General features: G+C 40.9%; 1 protein-coding gene across 6 annotated transcripts in view; it reads right to left on the bottom strand.

The window, feature by feature from the left end:
• PAN3 (poly(A) specific ribonuclease subunit PAN3) overlaps positions 1–25133 on the bottom strand; it is a 163955-nt gene that overhangs the window by 122585 nt on the left and 16237 nt on the right. For all 6 annotated transcript variants that reach the window (XM_055244578.2, XM_055244581.2, XM_055244579.2 and 3 more), the window contains exon 2: positions 634–755. In XM_055244578.2, the coding sequence (XP_055100553.1) occupies positions 634–755 (122 nt within the window). The remainder of the gene's footprint in view (positions 1–633; positions 756–25133) is intronic.

Below are 25133 nucleotides of genomic sequence, written 5' to 3'. Positions count from 1 at the left end.
ATCTCCTAAGCATTGCATGCAGTCATAAGATAAAGGTGAAAAAAAGAGCCAAAAAGAACAGTGGGGTTAAAAAAAATTCCAAGACATTTTTAATGTAAAATGCCCCAAGTACTATGACTTTAAATTTAACATTTTAAGCATTAAACAAAATAAAGCTAGCACTATGCTTCTATATCCAAAGAATATTCCTGAGAGGACACACAGGAAACTTGAAACCAGTAATGGTAGCTACCTCTAGGAAGGTTAACTGGAAAAGTGATGAGTAGTGACAGGAGGGAGGCCCTTTTGTAACTTAACTTTCATAATACATGTATAATCTGCTCAAAACATAATTTTAAAATTGCTATCACTACCAAGTTTAACTAACATACATACAAAACACACAAGTGAAATTAGTCTCTAACTACCCTCTACATACTCCCGTCACTCTTGCCCCTAACCCTACCAAACCCCCACTTACGAAAGCTCTCATTAACTCCAACCCCATGGGAGATAGTTTACCTACATTTCACCCATCTCACTGCCTCCTAAAATCTCACCTCCCACTCAACAAATGTAGGAATAAATGAAGACTATATGTCCTCTGGCCCTAGAATAAATTCATAGTGCAATATAAATTTATACTAAGGATACCTGCATCAGGGGATATTTTGTGTCTACAGGGCTTCCAAATCCATTGACTCCAATAAAGCTGGTGCTAAAATAGGAATCTGTGAGACTTGTATCAGTTAAAGCACCTCCATCCATTCCTGGAACTGAAAGAGAAGGAAAATTCAAGTATTTAAAATTATTTCAAATTATATCAATGTTTCATTGATTTCACTTCTGTGTTTCCTAAGTAAGTTGTATCAAATCTGTCACACTTATTTTTATTTACCAGTTCGTAACAGGTAGGATCAAATAAAATTGGGTTGGCTCCAGAAATCTGTTAAACAGTGCTCAAGCTGACTAATTATTTCCCACAGAAATAATTTATTTTCTATGAATCACCAAATAGCCCCCAGGCACAATATGATTAAGTTTCTACCACTTGCATTTCCAGTTTCCTCATCAAGTCTTCTTTCTTCAACTCAGTAAAAGGACAACAATTTCTCCTGTGAATCACTGGATGGTAAACAGAAGCAATTTTCTCAAGACTGTTTCTCACAACACATCTTTTGAAACAAACCAGTAGACTCACACTAACTCAAAATTCAGGGGGAACAAATTCTGCAGAGGTAGCAATAGGATGGAATTCAGGAATACTGATAGTTCTCTTTAGAGTTTAGGGTAGGATGATATTGAAGGACTGTAGAATTATTAGGGCACTCAACGGGACACTGTGTCTTAGATGTTACTTCCTAGTTAAGTGCTTAGCATGCAGCTATTTTCTAATCTGCTAGTTTAACAATAAGGTGGGCTGCAAGTAGGCTTGCTCTTCTCCAGGCAGTCACTGAGAAACCCCCTTCAACCCCAGTAAGAAGCAAACTACAAAAATGTGGGTAGAAGGGATGTTGGGTCTCTTTGGAAAACAATCTGAGGTAATTATTATTTTCTTCTTAGTTTTTAAAATTTATTTCCCAAAACATCCATAATGAAAATGTACTGCATTTATAATTACAAAAAGTTTATTTTAATGGTTCATATCTTTTAGTCATGACAACTTCAGGATATGGCTGAAGAATATCATCAGAAACACCTAAATATATAGAAAAAGTTCATCTTTAACAAGAAATTAGAAACAATGTGAAATGGGAAAAAAAAAAGAACTATTTATTATCTGAAGAATGCAAACCCTTTTAATATCAGGCCCAGAGAGGTATTAAAATGAGACAGCAGTCAGCCTACTCCCCACTTTGAGCTATGTGCTCATCTCCTGAAACTGCCTGCTATTGCCGTAAGTAGCTATAAATTAACCTAATAATGTCACATTGGACACTGTAACTATCACCCTACAGCTTAACAATGTATAACTGAATCAATGTTATTTCTGTAAGCCAATGAGAATTACTGACACACTTTCACTCCCTGTCCCCCTGTTTTACCTTTAAAAATCCACTACCGCTAATCAGAGGATATATTCAGGGCAACTTGAATCTATGCTCCTGAGTTGCAATCCTCAAGTCTGGCCCAAATAAACTCTCTACTTTTCTTTTGTTTTTGTAGAGATGAGATTTTGTTATGATCCTCAGGCTGGTCTCGAACTCCTGCCCTCAAGTGATCCTCTCATCTCGGCCTCTATAAGTGTTGGGATTACATGGCCACTATGCCTGGCTGACTCTCTATATATATTAATTTTGCCTCAGCTTCCTCCTTGTAGGTTAACATGTCTAACAACAGAAGAATGATTAAGTAAATCCATTGAAAAATGACTATGAAATAATTCAAAGTCATGGTAACTAATGTCCAGGATATGTTTAAAATATTTCAGCAAAATAGAACTAAAATAGGAGGACAGACAAAATAAGACTGGGAAAATATCAATCATTGTTGAAGCTGGGTGACAGGGATGACACTATCCTCTCTACTTTTATCAAAGTTTAAAATTTTCCATAATAAACTTATAGAAAATGATAATAAAGACTAAATAATTTTTTTTTTTTGAGACAGAGTCTCGCTCTGTCATCCAGGCTGGAATGCAGTGGTGTGATCTCGGCTCACTGCAAGCTCTGCCCCCTGGGTTCACACCATTCTCCTGCCTCAGCCTCCCGAATAGCTGGGAATACAGGCGCCCGCCACTGCGCCCGGCTAATTTTTTGTATATTTAGTAGAGTCGGGGTTTCACCGTGTTAGCCAGGATGGTCTCAATCTCCTGACCTCGTTATCCACCTGCCTCAGCCTCCCAAAGTGCTGGGATTACAGGCGTGAGCCACCGTGCCCAGCCAAGACTAAATAATTGTCTGTGACACTGTGAAAGAAATACATATTTCTTTTGTCTTCATCTATAGTTCCTGGTACAGAGCTCCTAAAAAAACTTCTTTCCTAAGTGATAGGTGCTAGGAGCATCTTTTGTTCAAATATTTGGTGCTGGGAGCATCTTTGGTTCAAATATTTGGTCTCTGACCTCAGTTCCTAACACAGACCTCCTAAATCCCTTGGAATTTCCAGGGTGATAGGAGTAGCTTTTGTTCTAATGAGGTGACTTTTGTTAGGTACCTAGATGGGAGCTGTTCACCAGAAAGACCAAGCTCTGATTACAAGTTTGGATCTTTCAGCCCTACCCAACCATCTTCCAGTGAGGAGAGAGGGGCTACAGGCTGAGTTAATAATTTCCCTTGCCTGCAAGATGAAGCGTCCATAAAAATCCCTCAACTGTGGGGTTCAGGGAGTTTGTGGGTCGGTGAACACATTTATGAACCAGGAGGGTGGCACACCCCAACTCCACAGAGAAAAAAGATCCTTGTTCTATCTACCTTTTCATCTGACTGTTCATCTATATCCTTTGTAATAAACCAGTCAAGCCAAGTGTTTCCCTGAGTTCCGTGTGCCATCATAGCAAATTATCAAACCTGAGGAGGGGTCGTGGGAACTCCCAATTTGTAGCCAAGTCGGACAGAAGTGTGGATAATCTGAGGACCTGCTACATGTCACTGGTATCTGAAGTGGAGAGCAGTCTTGTGTGACTGAGCTCTTAACCTCTGGAGTCTGCACTAACTCCAAGTAGTGTCATAATTGAATTGTAGGACACCCATGTGGTAACCAGAGAATTGGAGAATTGGCTGGTGTGGGAAAAAAACTCCACACTTGTGGTGTCAAAAGTGTTGTGTGAGAGTGTAGTAGAGAGAAAACAGGAGCAAGTTTTGTTCCTTTCTAGTGTAATAACCATTTACAATGTGAAATGAAAGGGGAACACATTTTTATTTGAGGGTAATGATGTGTGCTTACACATGCACACAAAAAAATGACTAAATATGTCAAAATGTTAACAATTTTGGGTCATGTGGTTAAAAGGAAGACGTTCAGCCAGGCGCGGTGGCTCACGCCTATAATCCCAGCACTTTGGGGAGGCCAAGGCAGGCGGATCACCTGAGGTCGGGAGTTTGAGACCAGCCTGACCAACATGGAGAAACCTCATGTCTGCTAAAAATACAAAATTAGCCAGGCATGCTGGCACATGCCTATAGTCCCAGCTACTCGGGAGGCTGAGGCAGGAGAATCACTTGAACCTGGGAGGCAGAGGTTGTGGTGAGCCAAGATCGCACCATTACACTCCAGCCTGGGCAACAAGAGCAAAACTCCATCTCAAAAAAAATGAAAAAATAAATAAAGACGTTCGTCATTTATCTTATGACTTTCTTTACAATGTAGTTATTTTCACAATGATGATCACAATGATGATGATGACAGAGCAATCCATAAGGGGAGAGGTTCCTCCATTCCTTAAGGCATCTACTCTTCACATTTTCCTAATAAAATAGAATGGTTACTCCAAAATAGAGTACAATTCTAGAGTAAAATTGTTTTCTAATATAGCATTTTTATTTTAAATGCTTTTCACTTCAAAGGCTTTTATTATGTTTATTAATTTCAAATCCAATTTTCTCTTTTCACATTTTGTACAAGCCAATAGAACAATTATTGAATATGCCAAGAATTCAAATATCTATGGTCAATGTCTTGTCTTAATAGAATTTTTAATTTCTTCGAAAGCAAGGTCCACTGCACATAAGCAAAATGAAATATTGGTAAAATTAATGAATATTAAACTGGTGTCAGAGGACAATAAACCATCTTATAAAGTTCCCACCTTTTAATAACACCTTATCATTAAGAAATAGAATTTGTCCCAATAAACACACAAATTTCTGGTAGTGATTTTCACTGTATTAACACTGGTATATATATTCCTTTCAGATACACAACTTTGATAGAAGAAGACTTATGCTTCCTAGCAGAGGAAACACCTGACTGGACTTAACCAAAACAGGGGTAGGTGGCAAGGGAGTGCTGATATGGCCAGTAATCAATGGCTAAAATTATTATTATTATTATTATTATTATTATTATATTATTATTATTATTTTGAGATGGAGTTTTGCTCCATCGCCCAGGCTAGAGTGCAGTGGTGTGATCTCAGCTCACTGCAACCTCTGCCTCCCAGGTTCAAGTGACTCTCCTGCCTCAGCCTCCCGAGTAGCTGGGATTACAGCCGCCCGTCACCACGCCCAGCTAATTTTTGTATTTTTAGTAGAGATGGGGTTTCACCATCTTGGCCAGGCTGGTCTCAAACTCCTGACCTCATGATCCACCCACCTCAGCCTCCCAAAGTGCCGGGATTACAGGCGTGAGCCACTGCACCGGGCCTAAAATTATTATTTTTTAAAGTAAACATTCCACACACACATATACTTACATTTGACTTTTCTTGTTTTGGAAGGGAGAAAAGAGGAATAGATACTTGGATTGCAGTTAGGAAAAATCGCTAACAAATGACACATTATTCCATCCTATATAGATCATAAATATATTAATTTTTTTAAATTACCAAGAACAGGCACATATCCAACCTACTTCACCAGGTGTTCAAAGAGAAAATACAGCCAGGTGCGGTGGCTCACGCCTGTAATCCCAACACTTTGGGAGGCCGAGGCAGGCAGATTACCTGAGCTCAGGAGTTCATCTGAGACCAGCCTGGCCAACCTGGTGAAACCCTGTCTCTACTAAAAATACAAGAATTAGCTGGCCGTGGTGGTGGGCACCTATAATCCCAGCTACTTGGGAGGCTGAGGCAAGAGAATCGCTTGAACCTGGGAGGTGGAGGTTGCAGTGAGCCAAGATTGCGCCACCGCACTCCAGCCTGGGCAACAAGAGCGAGACTCCATCTCAAAAAAAATAAAAAATAAAAACCAACAAAAAAAATGAGAAAATGCATGTAGAATACTTTTAAATTTAAATTACTTAAGTGTAAAATATGTGAGTGACCTCAATTACCAAGAATATATCATCAAGAATTTCAGTCCTTCAATGCTTTATTTTTGCAAGCTACTTTAAGTAAATCTTACACTGTTTCCATGGACTAATAGTTTGCAATTCACTTTTTTTTTTTTTTTTGAGACAGTCTCGCTCTGTCGCCCAGGCTGGAGTAGTGGCGTGATCTCAGCTCACTGCAAGCTCCACCTCCCATGGAGAATGGTTCACGCCATTCTCCTGCCTCAGCCTCCAGAGTAGCTGAGACCACAGGTGCCTGCCACCACACCCAGGTAATTTTTTGTATTTTTAATAGAGATGGAGTTTCACCATGTTAGCCAGGATGGTCTCCATCTCCTGACCTCATGATCCGCCCGCCTCAGCCTCCCAAAGTGGTGGGATTACAGGCGTGAGCCACCGCGCCCAGCACAATACACTTTTTTTTTTTTTAAGAGAGTCTCGCTCTGTTGCCCAGGCTGGAATGCAGTGGCACGATCTCGGCTCACTGCAACCTCTGCCTCCCAGGTTGAAGCAATTCTCCTGCCTCAGCCTCCCAAGTAATTGGGATTACAGGCATGTGCCACCATGGCTGGCTAATTTTTGTATTTTTAGTAGAGACAAAGTTTCACCATGTTGGCCAGGCTGGTCTCAAACTCCTGGCCTCAAGTGATCCACTCGCCTCGGCCTTCCAAACTGCTGGGATCATAGGCGTGAGCCACTGTGCCCAGGCTGCAATTCCCTTTTCCATAAAAGCTCTATTGCCATCTGTATTAAAGGTTTATTATTACTTCCCTAATCTGAAACCAGAAACGCTCCAGAATCTGAAACTTTTTGAGTGCCAATGATGCTCAAAGGAAATGCTCACTGGAAGATTTTCAATTTTTGATTTTCAGGTTAGGGATGCTCAACAAGTAGGTATAATGCAAATAATTCCCAAATCCAAAAATATTTGAAATCCAAAACACTTCTTGCCCCAAGCATTTCACATAAGGTATACTCAATCTGTAGAACTATTAATTACATCTCTGTGTGCTATGGTCTCAATGTGTCTCCCAAAATTGATATATTGAAACTTAATCCACAATGTGATATTACTGAAGTGGGACCTTTAGAAGGTGATTAAGTCACAAGGACAGAGTCCTCATGAATGGCATTAGTGCCTGTATGTAGAAAAGAGGTGTAAGGTGAGGCAAACTTTCAAGGGATAAACTAGGATATTTGACAGGATAAATCACTAAGCAAAGTGTTGAGGATGCTATATTGCTTCTCTTAATTGCTTATAGTAATATGTGAGAAATGAATTAAAGATTTTTTTGTTGTTTGTTTTGTTTTTTGAAGCAGGGTCTCAGTCACCCAGGCTGGAGTGCAGTGGCGCAATCTAAGCTCACTGCAACCTCAGACTCCTGGGTTCAAGGAATCCTCTCACCTCAGGCCCCCAAATAGGTGGGACTACAGGAATAAGCCACCATACCCAGCTAATTTTTTTTTTTTTTTTTTGTAGAGACAGGGTTTCACCATATTGCCCAGCCTGGTCTTGAACTCTGGAGCCGGAGTGATCCGCCTGCCTCAGCCTCCCAAAGTGCTAGGATTACAGGCATGAGCCACCTCAACCTGGCCTAAAGATCAAATTTACAATCAAAAGGGAAGCAGGACTTGAAAATTTGGAAAATTCTCAGCCTGGCTAGGTTGTAAAGATTAAAAATGGGTATTGGGCCGGGCACAATGGCTCACACCTATAATCCCAACACTTTAGGTGGCCGACATGGGCGGATCACCTGAGGTCAGGAGTTTGAGACCTGCCCGGCCAACATGGTTGAAACCCCATCTCTACTAAAAATACAAACATCAGCCAGGCGGAGGCTGAGGCAGGAGAATCACTTGAACCCAGGAGGGGGAGGTTGCAGCTAGCTGAGACTGTGACACTGCACTCTAGCCTGGGCAACAGAGACTCTGTCTCAAAATAAAAAACGGGGTGGTATTGGAAGAGAGTACCACAAGCATGACCAAGCGACCTTTTGATAAGGAGACTGACCAGCCTGGGCAACATAGCGAGGCCCCATCTCTAAAAAAAAAAAAAAAAAAAATTTAAGATAAAAAAATTAAATAAAATAAAAAGGTAAAGAGATTCATATAGATACAAAGAAGCAGCTGATATTCATCAAGACAATGGAAGAATGAACCCAAAGACATTTCAGATTGCTTCAAGGCTGCTACTCCCCACCACAGGCCCACAATGGCAGAGCCTTGAGCACAAAACTGTTTTCTAGGGAGAGGCCCAGTTGCCCAGGGTTGCCTCACATCTCTGCTCCCCTTATTCCCAAGCAAGACTCCCTGACTACCCCCACTGTGGCTCAAGGGAGGCCAAGTGCAGCTCAGGCCTCCACTCTGGAGGGCAAAAGTGGGCACAAGGGGTAAACCTTGGTGATGCCCACATGGTGCTGACTCTTCAGGAGTGCACTACACTCAGAGGCATAGCTATTCCCACCTAGATTTCAAAGGATTCCTCAGAAAGCCTCAGGGGCTAAATAGAGAACTGCCAAAGGGGCAGGCTGCAGCAGAGCTTTTACCAGGGTTGTGTCTAGTGAAGTTGTGAAGGCGAGGCTGCCCCCAGAGACCTCAGAACTGTGCAGCCACCAGCATGCAACACCAGCCTAGGAGAGCCAGAGGCTCCAGACTCCAAACTGTGAGAGCTGCATTAGGGGTTGCCCCAGATAAAGCCATAAGGGCATGGTTCCCTGAAGCCTTCAGGACCCACCCCCAGTTCCAGTGTGTCCAGAAGGCAAGAAAAGGAGTTAAACAAGATTATTCTCAGGCATCCAGATTTAATGTTGCTTGCCTTGCTGGGTTTTGGGCTTTCTTGGGATCTGCTATCCCTTTCTTCTTTCCAATTTCTCCCTTTCTGAATGGAAGTATCTATCCTGTGTCTGTGCTACCATCGTATTTTAGAAAAGTGTAACTCGTCTGATTTCACGGGCTCATAGCTGGAGAGCAATTTGCCTTAGGATGAATTCCTTGAGTCTCATCCATACCTAATTTAGATGAGACTCTGGACTTTGGACTTTTGAATTGGTGCTGCAAGACTTTTGAGACTATTGGGATAGAATTAATGTTTTTTGCATGTGACAAAGACAAGGATTTAAGGGGTCAGAGGCAGAATGCTATGGTCTGAATGTTCCCCCGACCCCCTGCAAAATTCATGTGTTGAAACTTATCAATGTGACAGTATTAAGAATTGGGGCCTTTAGATGGTGATTAAGTCATGAGGGTGGAGCATGCCATGATGCTAATGGAATTAGCACCTTTATGAAGCACAAGGAAACTGTTAGACCCTTCCACCATGTGAGCAGGTGGCAACAGCACCATCTTGAAGCATAGATAGCAGCCCTCATCAGACACCAAACGAACCCACACCTTGATCTTGGACTTCCTAGCCTCCAGAATTCTGAGAAACAAATTTCTGTTCTACAAAAATTACCCAGTCTCCAATATTTTGTTAAGAGCTGCAGAAATGAACTAAGACACTATAGAATAATAACAAATTGAACAATCATTATAGATATGAATCCACATCTGAATAACAACTGTGGCAAGGTTGATATTCTTTTTATTTGGTTAAGCAAACTGATTCAGAGATTATAGCTTGCCCAAAGTCACAACATTAGTAAATGGTACACCTGGGACATAAAAGTGATCTTGCTACTATACTAAATAGTCTTTCAAATTTTTAAAAGAAATGGGGCCAGGCACGGTGGCTCATGTCTGTAATCCCAGCACTTTGGGGGAGGCTAAGGTGGTATTATCACTTGAGCCCAGGAATCCAGGACCACCCTGAGCAACATAGCAAGACCCCCATCTCTACAAAAAAAAAAAAAAAAAAAAGGATATACAAGTATAAATCAAGAGACAAAATTTCAAACTTTGGACCAAAGGATCCTACACCTAACGAATCAGAACTTCGGCTGGGCACACTAGCTCATGCCTGTAATCCCAGCACTTTGGGAGGCCAAGGCAGGAGGATCACGAGGTCAGGAGTTCGAGACCAGCCTGACCAACATGGTGAAACCCCGTCTCTACTAAAAATACAAAAATTAGCCAGACGTGGTGGTGCATGCCTGTAGTCCCAGCTACTTGGGAGGCTGAGGCAGGAGAATCACCTGAACCTGAGAGGCAGAGGTTGTAATTAGCTTAGATTGCGCCACTGTGCTCCAGCCTGGCAAGAGAGTGAGATTCGGTCTAAAAAAAATACGAGGAACTTCTCCATCTGTCAGCAGTTACCCCACAACTATTAAAAGATAAATGTACACAATAATAACCTACTTTTTAAAAAAATCCAATCTTGCAGCTTAATTTTCTTCTTCAGACTTAACCTCTCTTAATGAATTGAGTCTAATTCTCCAAAAACATCGTACTAGAGCAGTGTTACTCAAAAGGTCATCTACGGTCAAGAAACTTGGAAAATTCTGGGGGAAAATGAGTAAAAACAAGTAAATCCATTTCTTTACTGTACAACTTCCCAGGATGTGTGTATACAATGTGAACTGTGATAATCCAAAAAGAAGTCAGAGTACTTCCCAAATTTACTTGACTAGGGAACCCTTTCTACATGGAGCATCTTCAGAGACTAGAGTTCCATCATAGAAGACATTTTCCAAAAAGTAACCAGCTACAGGTGTTGAGTAGGGCATTACAGAGAAGATGCTGGCGAGGCTCACGCTAAAGGATGAAATCCAAACTTCTTAGTTTGACATTCGCATATCCTCAACAATTTGTACTCAACTATGATGCTAATACTTCCTACAAGGTGCTGAGTTTGAGTCTCAGTTCTGCCATTTACTGGCCACAAAGTCTTGGGCAAAATGCTTATAAGATGCAGATTATGCCATCAATTATAAAATGAAAATCATACCATCTACCAAGAAAACTTCAATTAAGAGTTATGAAAAACAGTATCTTAAAGTTATTTTTATTAACTGTACAACTCTATACAGTTATTAAAAATAACTGAATTGTACTTATAATAGGTGAATTTAATAGCATGTAAATTACATTTCAATAAAGGTTTTGTTTTGTTTTTGAGACAGCTCTGTTGCCCAGGCTGGAGTGCAGTGCCACAATCTCAACTCACTGCAATCTCCGCCTCCCAGGCTGAGGAAATCCTCCCACCTCAGCCTCCCGAGTAGCTGGGACTACAGGCGCACACCACTATGCCTGGCCAATAAAACTTTTTGTTTAATTAGTAGAGGAAAAGGGGGATTATTCAGCAAATGGACCAAAGACAACTGAGTATCCATCTAGGGAAAAAACTGAATACCTTACACCAATATTTACAAAAGATTAAAGATCATGGCGTAAAGTAATAAAAGTATACATCTGCTGTAAGATCTTTACAAGAATCATAATGACTGAACTTTCTCCTCCAGTCACAATGACATACTCACTATATGCTTAAAATCTCCCACAATTTACCATCTGGAGTATAATCAATTTCTAACATACATACTCAAGACTCAGGTATGATGAGAAAGAAAAAATACTTGGAGTTAACACATTGAGTTTGAATCCTACTTGTGCCATTTACATACTATATGAGCATGAGCAAGTAACTGTAAATTTCATTTCTTCATCTGAAAAATGAGGTTAAATACCATCTCAGTCATAGGGTTGTGGTGTGGAATCAAGTGAAATAATCTATGTAAAGTGCTTAGCATGTTTTCTAACAGGTCATCGTAAACATTATTTTTTAATTCGCCCTTCTCTAGAAAGTATTCCCCAATTATTCCAAGCTGTTAAAACCTTTACCTCTTAAGATACTATTTATATCATTCATTTGACAAAAAAAAAAACTTCCTTTTGACTTTTTACTGCTGTCTTCAACTACAGTATTTAAGCCTTTAAATTTTCACAGATTTCTGTACTATCTACTAATGTAAATTATCTGATCTTTGTTTTGTTTTGAATTTATTTTTTATTATTTTTTGTAGAGACAGGGTCTCATTATGTTGCCCAGGCTGGTCTCGAACTCCTGGGCTTAGGAAGTTGAGGCTGCAGTGAGCTGTCATCATACCACTGCACTACAACCTGGGTGACAGAGCAAGACGCTGTCTCAAAAAAAAACTTCCTGGGCTCAAGTGATCCTCCTGCCTTGGCCTCCCACAGTGCTGAGTTTACAGGTATAAGCCACTGCATTTGGCCTTAAATTATCTGTAACTACACTGTATGTATCTGTAATTATGCACACCTTTCACTCTTTGGTATTCCTTAATCTAATAGCACATTTTTGTTAGGTTTTTTTTTTTTTTAAGCTTGGTGGCAAGAAGTTGTTATTTTTGAGAAAAAGTCTCCCTCTGTCGCCCAGGCTGGAGTGCAGTGGCATAATCAGCTCACTGCAGCCTCAAACTCCTGAATTCAAGCAATCCTCCCTCCTTGGCCCCTCAAAGTACTGGGACTACAGGCATGAGTTACTGAGCCCAGCCTAGCACATTTGTACAAACATTTATTTTCAATTAAATGCTTTTTTTTTAAGGCAAAGTCTCACTCTGTTGCCCAGGCTGGAGTGCAGTGGCATGATCTCAGCTCACTGCAACCTCCACCTCCTGGGTTCTACAGGTGTGCGCCACCAGGCCCATCTAATTTTTTGTATTTTTAGTAGAGGTGGGGTTTCGCCATGTTGCCCAGGCTGGTCTCAAACTTGTGAGCTCATGCAATCCACCTGCCTCGGCCTCCCAAAGTGCTGGGATTACAGGCATGAGCCACGGCGCCTGGCTGATTGCCTCCACTTTTCCAATGAGGAAATTGAGACCTCAGAGATGCCAGATGACAGTACAGTGGGTGCAGGCCCAAGAAACAGGGGCTCCTCTACCCCCTCAGCAGATACTCACACCATCCTTTTCTTTATCGGATTGTGGAATGAGCACAGACTTTTAACAAATACTGACCATGAGGTCTGTTTCAGCCAGCTGCCAACTACTAACCTTCAACAATATACTTAAGTCTCAGTTTCTTCCTGTGTAACAATAAAACAGTAGCATCTACTTTCCAAGGTTGTTGTGATAATTCAGTATACTGGCATGCCCAGTTGATATTAGGTGCCAAATCCACTTATTTATTTGCAAAAAGTAGCCTGCTTTTTCTGATGAAATACTAATATGCTCTTTGTAATAGAGTGTGTTAGGAAAAACTTTCCATGTAGGTTTTTCTCTTTTTAATTTTAAAGTAAATGATAAAAAGGTAGGCTGGAATATTTTACACATCTGTTATAAAACCCACAGAGGCTGTCTATAAAAGAAGACTCAAATCCAAAGCAGGTGGACAAGATATACTGTCTGAAGAGCTGGAATTCCCTCGAAAGTTCACAAAGGAAAAAGTCAAACTGTCAGAAAACGGTAATTAGTGACTATAAACACTGTGCTTCCTGCCCTTATGATAAAGCTTCTGTGGAGACAGTCATGAAGAGAACAAGTTCAAATTCTCAATTCTCTACCTAACTCCGAAGCTGCATAAGGCATTTCAGGTTATTATCTCATTTGTTTAACCACACAACAGTTAGAAGTTCAAGTGTCCCCCCCAACCTCCACCACATTCCTATGTTGAAGTCTTAATCCCCTGTACCTTGGAATGTGACCTCATTTGAACATAGTCACTGCAGATATAATTAAAGATGAGGTCATTAGGGCAGTCCTAATCCAGTATGACTGGTGACATTATAAAAAAGGGAAATTTGAACACAGATGCACACGAACGGGAAACATCAAGATGAAAGGAGTGATTGGGAAGATGTTTCTACAAGCCAAGAAATGTCCAAGATTGTCAGCAAGCCAAGATTGTCAGCAAACCAAAAGCCAAGGGGAAAGACATGGAATAGATTATCCTCCACAGCCCTCAGAAGAAGGCAATCCAGCCAACACCTTGGTCTTAGACTTTCAGCCTCCAAACCTGAGACAACCAATTTCTGTTGTGTAAGCTCCCCACCCCCGAAAACATACAATAGAGTCACATAATAAAAGATTAAATATAGGTTAAACTAAAAATACAGGTTAATAAAAATATTTCAGTCAAACATTAAACTCAGACATTTTGAAATAGCCAAGATAAAAAAAGAGAAAACAGAGTTTAAAAATTGCTTGCTTAGTAAAATAACAAATACCAATTTGAGCAAAAACCATTTTTCCTAGTACTAAAACTCTTTGAAGAAATTATTACAAGGATTTTTCCATAAAGAACATTGAACACCATGACATCTTCAAGACAACTGAAAGATTTCTTGAAACACTTTTTATATTTATTCACAATAGAAGTACAGAAAAGAATATTATGCCACAACTGAAGTGAGGTAATTCCATAAAGAACTAACGATATAGCTCAAGTACTTAACTTTCCAGCAATCTAAATGGATCAATCTCTCCCTCTTAAACTCTCATCCATTTGCTGTGAAACATTCAACCCTAGTTCTGATAGATTAGACAGATAAAATAATGCCAAGTGTTACTTATTGACAGGTTTATATGCACAATCCCAACAGTTCTTTAAGATATATATGGTTATTTCTCATTTTAGTGACAGTATCAGAGTTGAGATTTAAAGCCTTGTCTTATTTCAAACATTTCAAAAATCACTACACTACATTCATCTCACTCAATCCTAATCTCCTAACTCACATTTCCAACTGCCTATTACTAAAAGTCTCTAAGACATGTGACAAGTACTTTAAAAACTTAGTTATCCTTGCCTCCCTTCTCTCCCAAGTATCTGCTTCACCAAATCTCTCTAAAGTGTGCCCCCTCTAATTCATTTCCACTGCCCTAAACCATGTCCTTAGCGTTACTCCCTTTAGCTATTGTAAAGACCGTTCCAAATGATTTCCCCATTTGCATCCTTAGAAGTCAGAAAAGCCTACTATAGTTATCTTTTCAAAATAAAGAGTAAAGCCGGGCGCAGTGGCTCATGCCTGTAATCCCAGCACTTTGGGAGGGGGACACGGGTGGATCACCCAAGGTCAGGAGTTTGAGACCAGCCTGGCCAACATAGCGAAACCCTGTCTCTACCAAAAATACAAAAATTGGCCAGGCGTGGTGGCGTACACCTGTAACCCCAGCTACTTGGGAGGCTGAGTGAGGCAGGAGAATCACTTGAACCCAGGAGGCGGAGGTTGCAGTGAGCCGAGATCACACTACTGCACTCTAGCCTGGGTGACAGAGCGAGACTCTGTCTCAAAAATAAAAAATAAATATTAAAAAAAAAACTTTTATTTCAGTTTCAGGGGTATACATGCAGGTTTGTTACATGGGTGAATTACATATGGCGGGGGTATGGTGTACAGATTGTCACCCAGATAATGTGCACAGTACCCAATGGGTACTATTCCCTTCCTCACCCTCTTCCTACTCTCCCTGCTCAAGAAGTCTCCAGTATTGGCCAGGCGCAGTGGCTCACACCTATAATCCCAGCACCTTTGGAGGCCGAAGTGGGAGGATCACCTGAGGTCAGGAATTCAAGACCAGCCTGACCAACATGGTGAAACCCCGTCTCTACTAAAAATACAAAATTAGCCGGGCATGGTGGTGCATGCCTGTAATCCCAGCTACTAAAGAGACTGAGGCAGGAGAATCGCTTGAACCAGGGAGGCGGAGGTTGCAGTGAGCCAAGATTTGTGCCATTGCACTCCAGCCTGGGAAACAAGAGCGAAACTCCATCTCAAAAAAAAAAAAAAAAAAAAAAACACACACACAAAAAACCAGAAGGCTCCGGTGTCTATTGTTCCCTCTTTATGTCTATGTATACCCAATGTTTAGTTCTCACTTATAAGTGAGAACATGTGGTATTTGGTTTTCTGCTACTGCGTTAGTTCATCTAGGATAATGGCCTCCAGCTCCAACCATGTTGCTGCAAAGGACATTACCTTGTTCTTTTTTATAGCTGTGTGGTAGTCCATGGTGTATATGCCCCAAATTTTCTTTATCTGGTCTACCATTGATGGGCATCTAGGTCACTTCCATGTCTTTGCTATTGTGAAGAGTGCTGCAATGAACATATTCATGCATGTGTCTTTAGATGACAGAACAATGCATATGCCTTTGGGTATATACCTAAAAATTAAATTGCTGGGTCAAATGGTAATTCTAAGTTATTTGAGAAATCATGAAACTGCTTTCCCCACCAGCAGTGTATAAGTGTTCCCTTTTCTCTGCAACCTCACCTGCATCTGTTATTTTGTTAATAATCGTCATTCTGACAGGTATGAGATGGTATCTCATGTGGTTTTGATTTCCATTTCTCTAATGATTAGTGACGTTGAGCTTTTTTTTTTTTTTTTTTCCCTGAGATGCAGTCTTGCTCTGTCACCCAGGCTGGAGTCCAGTGGCGTGATATCCGCTCACTGTGAGCTCTGCCTCCCGGGTTCACGCCATTCTCCTGCCTTAGCCTCCTGAGTAACTGAGACTACAGGCGCCCACCACCACACCCCGCTAATTTTTTGTATATTTAGTAGAGACGGGGTTACCGTGTTAGCCAGGATGGTCTTGATCTCCTGACCTCGTGATCCACCCGCCTCCGGCCTCCCAAAGTGCTGGGATTACAGGCGTGAGCCACCATGCCCAGCCAACGTTGAGCATTTTTTCATACGCTCATTGGCTGAGTATATGTCTTCTTCTGAAAAGCGTCTGTTCATGTCCTTTGCCCAGTTTTTAATGGAGTTGTTTTTTGCTTGTTAATTTAAGTTCCTTATAGATTCTGGGTATCAGACCTTTGTCAGATGCACCATTTACAAATATTGTGTCCTATTCTGTGGGTTGTCTGTTTACTCTATCGATAGTTTCTTTTGCTATGCAGAAGCTCTTTAGTTTAATTAGGTCTCATTTGTCAATTTTTTGTTGTTGTCACCATTGCTTTTGGCATCTTTATCATGAAATCTTTGCCGGGGCGTATGTCCAGAATGGTATTTCCTACGTTTTCAAGGGTTTTTATAGCTTTAGGTTTTACATTTCAGTCTTTAATCCACCATGAGTTAATTTTTTGTATATGGTGTAACAAAGGTGTCCAGTTTCAATCTTTTGAATATGGCTAGCCAGTTATCTCAGCACCATTTACTGAACAGGAAGTCCTTTCCCCACTGGTCATTTTTGTCAGCTCCATGGAAGATCAGATGGTTGTAGGCGTGAGGCTTTATTTCTGGGCTCTCTATTCTGTTCCATTGGTCTATGTCACTGTTTTTATACCAGTACCACGCTGTTTTGATTACTACAGCCTTGAAGTATAGTTTGAAATCAGGTAATGTGATGCTTTGCTCTTTTTGTGTAGGATTGCTTTGGCTATTCAGGCTGTTTTTTGGTTCCATATGAATTTCAGAATAGTCTTTTCTAATTCTGTGAAGAGTGTCATTGGCAGGTTGATAGGAAAAGCATTGAATATTTACTTTGTTTTGGGCAGTATGGCCATTTTAACAATATTGATTCTTCCTATCCATGAGCATCGAATGTTTTTCCATTTGTTTGTGTCATCTCTGATTTCTTTTAGCAGTGTTTCCTAATTATCATTGTAGCGCTCTTTCACCTCCCTGGTTAGCTGTATTCCTAGGTATTTCATTTTTCACGGCTATTGTGAATAGGACTGCACTCTTGATTTGGCACTCAGCTTGGATGCTGTTGGTGTATAGATATGCTGTGGATTTTTGTACATTGATTTTGTATCCTGAAACTTTGCTGAAGTTGTTTGTCAGATTTAGGAGCTTCTGGGCAGACTATGAGGCTTTCTAGGTATAAAATCATATCATATACAGAGATAGTTTGACTTCCTCTCTTCTTATTTGGATGCCTTTTATTTCTTTCTCTTGCCTGATTGCTCTGGCTAGGACTTCTAGTACTATGTTGAATAGCAGTGTTGAGAGTAGGCATCCTTGTCTTGTTCCAGTTCTCAAGCTTTTGCCCATTCAGTTATGATGCTGGCTGTGGGTTTGTCATACACGGCTCTCGTTATTTTGAAGTGTGTTCCTTCAATGCCTAGTTTATTGAGGGTTTTTAACATGAAGGGATGTTGAATTTTATTGAAAACCTTCTCTACATCTATTGAGATGATAATATGGTTGTTTTTAGCTCTGTTTATGTGACGGGTAACATTTATTGATTTGTGTATGCCCAACCAGTCTTGCAACTTGGGTAAAGCCTACCTGATCATGGTGATTTAGTTTTTTGTTTTTTTTTTTGACAGGGTCTCACTCTGTTGCCCAGGTTGGAGTACCATGGCCCAATCTCAGCTCACTGCAACCTCTGCCTCCCAGGCCCAAGCCATCCTTCCACCTCAGCTTCTCAAGTAGCTGGAACTACAGGCATGTGCCATCACACCCAGCTAATTTTTTCAATTTTTTGGTAGACATAGGTACTCACCATGTTACACAGGCTGGTCTTGAACTCCTGGCCTCAAGCAATCTACCTGCCTTGGCTACCAAAGTGCTGAGACTACAGGCCTAAACTACTGCTCCCAGCCTGGTGGATTAGCTTTTTGTTATGCTGCTGGATTCAGTTTGCTAGTATTTTGTTGAAGATCTTTGCATCTATGTTTATCAAGGATATGGCCTGAAGTTTTTGTTTTTTGTTGAGAGTCTGCCAGGTTTTGGTGTCAGGATGATGCTGGTCATTGAACGAGATAGGGAGGAATCCCCTCCTCTTCCATTTTTTGAATAGTTTCAGTAGGAATTGTACCAGCTCTTTATATTAATATGTCTGGTAGAATTCGGCTTTGAATCCATTTGGTCCTGGGCTTTTTCTGGTTGGTAAGTTTTTTATTACTGATTCGATTTCGGAATTATTGCTCTGTTCAGGGTTTCAATTTCTCTCTGGTTAAATCTTAGGAGGTATATTTCCAGGAATGTATCCATTTATTGTAGGTTTTCTACCCTACATGCATGTGTTCATAATAGTCTCTGAGGGTTTTTTGTATTTCTGTGGGGTAGGTGGTAATGTCCCCTTTGTCATTTCTGACTGTGTTTATTTGGATCTTCTTTTTTCTGTATTAGTCTAGTTAGCAGTCTAGCAATCTTATTCATTGTATTAAATAACCAACTTCTCTTTTCACTGATCTTTTGTATGGTTTCTTGCATCTCAACTTTATTCAGTTCAGCTCTGATTTTGGTTATTTCTTGTCTTCTGCCAGCTTTGGGGGTGGTAAAACACAGATCTTATCATATCACTTACTAGCATAACCTAGAAGGGCCTTCACAACGTGGCCACAGCTTATTATCTGGTACCACTCTCCATAATTGGCCTATTCTCTAACCACATCAGATGACTACAAAACCATGAATAGTGCTTCCTCTCAAAATCTGTGTCATTTCTCATCTACCTAGAATGCCCTTTTCTACCAGGTATGTATGCCTCATACATCTTTTGAAAAATATTTCGAATATCACCTCTCAAAATATCCCTGAATAGAGTTTGTTATACATTTTATATATATATGTGTGTGTATATATGAGATGTGTATATATATCATACTATGTCATAATTTATAATGTCAAACTCCTTTATTAATCTATGCACTCACAAATGACCAGGGCCATGTCTGATACATCTTTGTTTTTTAATTTTTATTTTTTTCGAGATGGAGTCTCACTCTGTTGCCCCAGGCTGGAGTGCACTGGCGCCATCTCGGCTCATTGCAGCCTCCACCTCCCGGGTTCATGCAAATCTCCTTCCTCAGCCTCCCAGTAGCTGAGAATACAGACACATGCCACCACGCCTGGCTAATTTTTTTGTATTTTTGGTAGAGACGGGTTTCACTATGTTGGCCAGGCTGGTCTCAAACTCCTGATCTCAAGTGATTCACCCGCCTCAGCCTCCTGAAGTGCTGGGATTACAGGCCACTGTGTATTACAGGCCTGATACATCTTTGTATTCCCCAATATCTATACGATACCTACCACAGAAATGTTAAATATATGTTTAATAATTAAGTTACATTCTCTAGTCAGTGTCCAGAGAACACATACACTACGTCATTTAGTAAACAGTGAGTTACCTGCAGAGGTACCAGACCTCCAGGGAGGAAAGTTAACGTTGTTTTAAAAACTGCAAAGTCGCTGGGCACGGTGGCTCACGCCTGTAATCCCAGCACTTTGGGAGGCTGAGGCAGGTGGATCACGAGGTCAGGAGATCGAGACCACAGTGAAACCCCATCTCTACTAAAAAAAAAAAAAAAAAAAAAAAATATTGGCCGGGCGCAGTGGTGGGCAACTGTAGTCCCAGCTACTCAGGAGGCTGAGGCAGGAGAATGGCATGAACCTGGGAAGCAGAGCTTGCAGTGAGCCAAGATCGCGCCACTGCACTACAGCCTGGGTGACAGAGCGAGACTCCGTCTCAAAAAAAAAAAAGAAAAGAGAAAAAAAAAAAAACTGCAAAGTCAGGCCGAGCGTGATGGCTCACACCTGTAATCCTAGCACTTTGGGAGGCTAAAGTGGGTGGATCGCCTGAGGTCAGGAGTTCGAGACCAGCCTGGCTAACATGGCAAAACCCTGTCTCTACTAAAAATACAAAAAATTAGCTGGGCGTAGTGGCGGGCACCTGTAATCCCAGCTACTTGGGAGGCTGAGGCAGGAGACTCACTTGAACCCTAGAGGCAGAGGTTACAGTGAGCCAAAATAGCGCCATTGTATTCCACCCTGGGCAACAAGAGTGAAACTCTGTCACAAAATAAATAAATATATAAAAAATACAAACTGCAAGGTCTATCTGGCAAACTGGCTCTTAAGGAAGTTGTCATATCTATGCACCAAGATAGCCACAGCAATGCCTATAGTAAGAAAAAAAAAAAATCCCGAAACAGAAATTTTAGATGAATCAAGTGGCTTAACGACAAGTACCCAGCTGAGATCCCACTGTTTCACTGGAGTGTATACAGTACACTGTTTTGACCTGAACATGTTTATGATACACATTATTACCTAGCCTCTTCAATCAGAAAAGAACTGCAGTGCAGTAAGACTCCGGTAAAAACAGCTGATTCTAGGGAGTGCTGCAATACCATAGGCATTCCAAGATGAACTTACTACAAAATTGAACATCAACAACTAAATAATTTGGGCTCTTGGGTGAAGCTACTTAGTATCATCAATCTGAATACTCACTGAAAAGTATCCTCCAATAAAGCAGTTTTAGTTTGAGATCTATGCCAAGATAATTACTATTTTCTACATAATCGAAAACTGTCAATAAAGCAATAAATGGCCTAAAAAGTTTTCCATTATTGTTTTCCAGTAATGTGGCTAGAAATTTAATAACAGAGAGAAAATTTTATTCCTAAAACCAGCTTACTTGTCACATAAAGTATCAGTTTAAGATCATCCAAACCCACGGATAAGCTCAGAAGGCTAATGCTGAATTTTGGAGAAACTAGCAAACCACATGCATTTCCAATTATTTTGCTAAATCTTGTAGTAAGCTAGCATCTGGAGGGTTCGGTTTGGGTTCGTCTTTTGTATGTGTGTATGTTAGTTATCTTTACTGATTCTTTTTCTGATTATAAGAGCCTTGAGGAAAAAATATTCAGAAATATAGAAATCAGGCCGGGCGTGGTGGCTCACGCTTGTAATCCCAGCACTTTGGGAGGCCGAGGCGGGCGGATCACGAGGTCAGGAGATCGAGACCACGGTGAAACCCCGTCTCTACTAAAAATACAAAAAAATTAGCTGGGCGTGGTGGCGGGCGCCTGTAGTCCCAGCTACTCGGAGAGGCTGAGGCGGGAGAATGGCATGAACCTGGGAGGCGGAGCTTGCAGTGAGCCGAGATTGTGCCACTGCACTCCAGGCTGGGCGACAGAGCGAGACTCCGTCTCAAAAAAAAAAAAAAAGAAATATAGAAATCAAAGTTTCCCATCATGCCACCACAGAAATACTAACATTAACAACTCAGTGCTATCTCTAGATCTTTTCTTCTTACATATCTTTTAAAAGTGTATTACGACCGGGCATGGTGGCTCACGCCTGTAATTTCAGCACTTCGGGAGGCCGAGGCAGGAGGATAACAAGGTCAAGAGATCGAGACCACCCTGGCCAACATGGTGAAACCCCATCTCAACTAAAAACACAAAAATTAGCCGGGTGTGGTGGTGGGTACCTGTAATCCCAGCTACTCGGGCGACTGAGGCAGGAGAATCGCGTGAACCCAGGATGCGGAGGTTACAGTGAGCCGAGATTGCGCCATTGCACTCCAGCCTGGCAACAGAGCGAGACTCGGTCTCAAAAAAAAAAAAAAAAAAAAAAAAAAAAAAAAAAAAAAAAAAAAAAAGCGTATTATACATACTGTTTTGTAACTTCTTCTTCCTATTTAGTAATATATTTTAAGCATCTTGTCTGTATATAAAACTCTTGCTTGTTTTTACTGCTGTATGATATCCTGCTATATGGATAACACCCTTATTAACGGGAATTTCACTATTTTCAACTTTTCACTACCTCAGATCAGCTGCAGTGAATAACTCTGTACATATATCCTGTGTTTCTATAGAATGAGTCTCACAATAAACTATTGTGCCAAAGGATGTGGACATCTTAAATTTTAATGAATACTGACCTCTAAAAGCGTCATATCAGAGTGTCTTTTCCCCCCCCATACCCACACAAACACTAGGTATCAACAATCTTTGTGCTCTTATCAACTTGAAAGGTAAAACATAAATAAGTGAATGCCTGTTTTAATTTGCTTTTATTCACTTGTTAGTAACTTTTATATACCTATTGGCCATTTGTATTTCTTCTGTAAACTGCCAGAGTTTTCTGAAGGGCTGTCATTTTTTCAAACGGGACATTTATCTTTAGCTCCATGCTAACCTAACCATACAAGGGTAGCTAATTAGAATAATCTAGCAAAGATTGAACATTCGTCTCACAAAAGGACTCAACTGCAATAAGATATACAGTAGTTTTTGTTTTTCGGTTTTTTTTTTTTGACGGAGTTTCACTCTTGTTGCCCAAGCTGGAGTGCAATAGCACCATCTCAGCTCACTCCAGCCTCCGCCTCCTGGGTTTAAGCGATTCTCTTTCCTCAGCCTCTTGAGTAGCTGGGATTACAGGCGCCCACCACCATGCCCAGCTAATTTTTGTGTTTTTAGTAGAGACAGAGTTTCACCAGGTTGGCCAGGCTGGTCTCAAACTCCTGACCTAAGGCAATCCCCCCCCCCTCACCCTCCCAAAGTACTGGGATTACAGGCATGAGCCACAGGGCCCAGCCTCTGACTTCAATTTCTTAAGGTCATATAGCAGGGGATAGAGAGACGTTTTGTAATTGTTTGCTTATTAAAACTAGCCTTTTTTTAAATGCTAGTTTTAACCTGTCAAATGAAAACAGTATCTATCACATGAAATAGTTATTAAATGTGATGGGATAGTGTATGCAAATATATATATGGCATGACTGGCACATATGTAGAACCCAAATGTTACTTACCTATTCTTTCTCCTGAGAAAAAGAAAATAGCCTACTGATTTATCAATAGATTTGCGTTTCCCAAGTTCTTATAGAAGCCATATTCCTTGGTGAACTCATACAGTTCTGTGATTTTAAATGCCATGTATACACTGAAGACTTGAAGTTTATCATCTCCAGTCCTAATCTCTCTCGAGAAATCCAGGCTCCTATCTACCTACCTCCTCAAAATCTCCACTTGAATGGCTAATATATCTCTCAAAGTAACATGTTCAAAACCAAACTCCTGATCTGCTCTCCCATATTTGCTCTGTCTGCAGCCCTCCTCATCTCAGCTGGCATCAAGTCCATCCATAATCTTCCACACTCTTGAAACCAACCGTTGACTCCTCTCTCCAATGCCCCACATTCAATGTGAAATTATATTGGCTCTACCCGGAAAATATGTCTGAAATCTGACTAGTTTTTGCCACTTTCAATGCTGTAACCTGCCTAAACCACCATCATCTCTTGGATTATTGCAAATAATCTCCTAAATTCTCTCCTGTCCTCTTGCCACAAAACATTTTTTTTTTTTTTTTTTTTTTGAGATGGAGGCTGGCTCTGTCGCCCAGGCTGGAGTGCAGTGGCGCAATCCCAGCTCACTGCAAGCTCTGACTCCCAGGTTCACGCAATTCTCCTGCCTCAGCCTGCCAAGTAGCTGGGACTACAGGTGCCCACCACCATGCCCGGCTAATTTTTTGTACTTTTAGTAGAGATGGGGTTTCACCGTGTTAGCCAGGATGGTCTCTATCTCCTGACCTCGTGATCTGCCCACCTTGGACTCCCAAAGTGCTGGGATTACAGGCATGAGCCACCACATCTGGCCCACAGAACTCTTTTAAAACCTAGATTCTATCACTCCTTTTGACACAAAATGGAAGCAAAAATCCTAATTCTTCCCTGTTCCTCACTCCACACCAACCTATTAGCCTTCTATCCCTCTGCCTGAGATAACTCTTTCTCCTGATGACTGGCTTGGCTATCATTCTCCAGTCTACACTCAAATTTCAACCCCAGTGAGGTTTACCTTGATATCCCTATTTCATCTATAACAACCCTATTCCTATACTCCCATTGCCTCTTACTCTATTACCCTTTTGTTTTTAGTAGGACTTGTCATCTTTTAACATACTATACAATTACTGGGGTTATATTTATAAATACTGTCTGCCTTACCCATTAAGATGTAAGGTCTACAAAGGAAGGGATTTTTCTTTAATCTATTTGGTTCACTAAGATATTCTAAGAACCTAGAACAGTACCTAACAGAGTAAACACTCAATAAATGTTTATTAACCAATTAAATGAATTAATCTCCATTTATTATTAGCCCAAATTACACTAAGCTGAATGCTTGTCATAATCTAAGTTTTTCAAATATATTACCTATATATACATTAAATCTTTTTTTTTTTTTTTTGGAGACGGAGTCTCGCTCTGCCGCCCAGGCTGGAGTGCAGTAGCATGATCTCGGCTCACTGCAAGCTCCGCCTCCCGGGCGCCCGCCACCACGCCCAGCTAATTTTTTGTATTTTTAGTAGAGACGGGGTTTCACTGTGTTAGCCAGGATGGTCTCAATCTCCTGACCTCATGATCTGCCTGCCTCGGCCTCCCAAAGTGCTGGGATTACAGGCGTGAGCCACAGCGCCTGGCCCACATTAAATCTTTTTATAATATATATCATATCTGAGGACCTCACTAAAAATTTTCTTTAAATGCTGCCTTACTAATTTTCCAAAGTTTTGGGAGTAGGCAGAAGATTCCCTGTCCCATCATGTATCAAGAAGGCTCTTCCTCAGA

This window comes from Symphalangus syndactylus, chromosome 15, assembly GCF_028878055.3.
Source record: "Symphalangus syndactylus isolate Jambi chromosome 15, NHGRI_mSymSyn1-v2.1_pri, whole genome shotgun sequence".
In the NCBI taxonomy this organism is placed as follows: Eukaryota; Metazoa; Chordata; class Mammalia; order Primates; family Hylobatidae; genus Symphalangus; species Symphalangus syndactylus.
The sequence above is the reverse complement of the archived record's forward strand: the minus strand, read 5'-3'. Positions and strand labels throughout refer to the sequence as shown.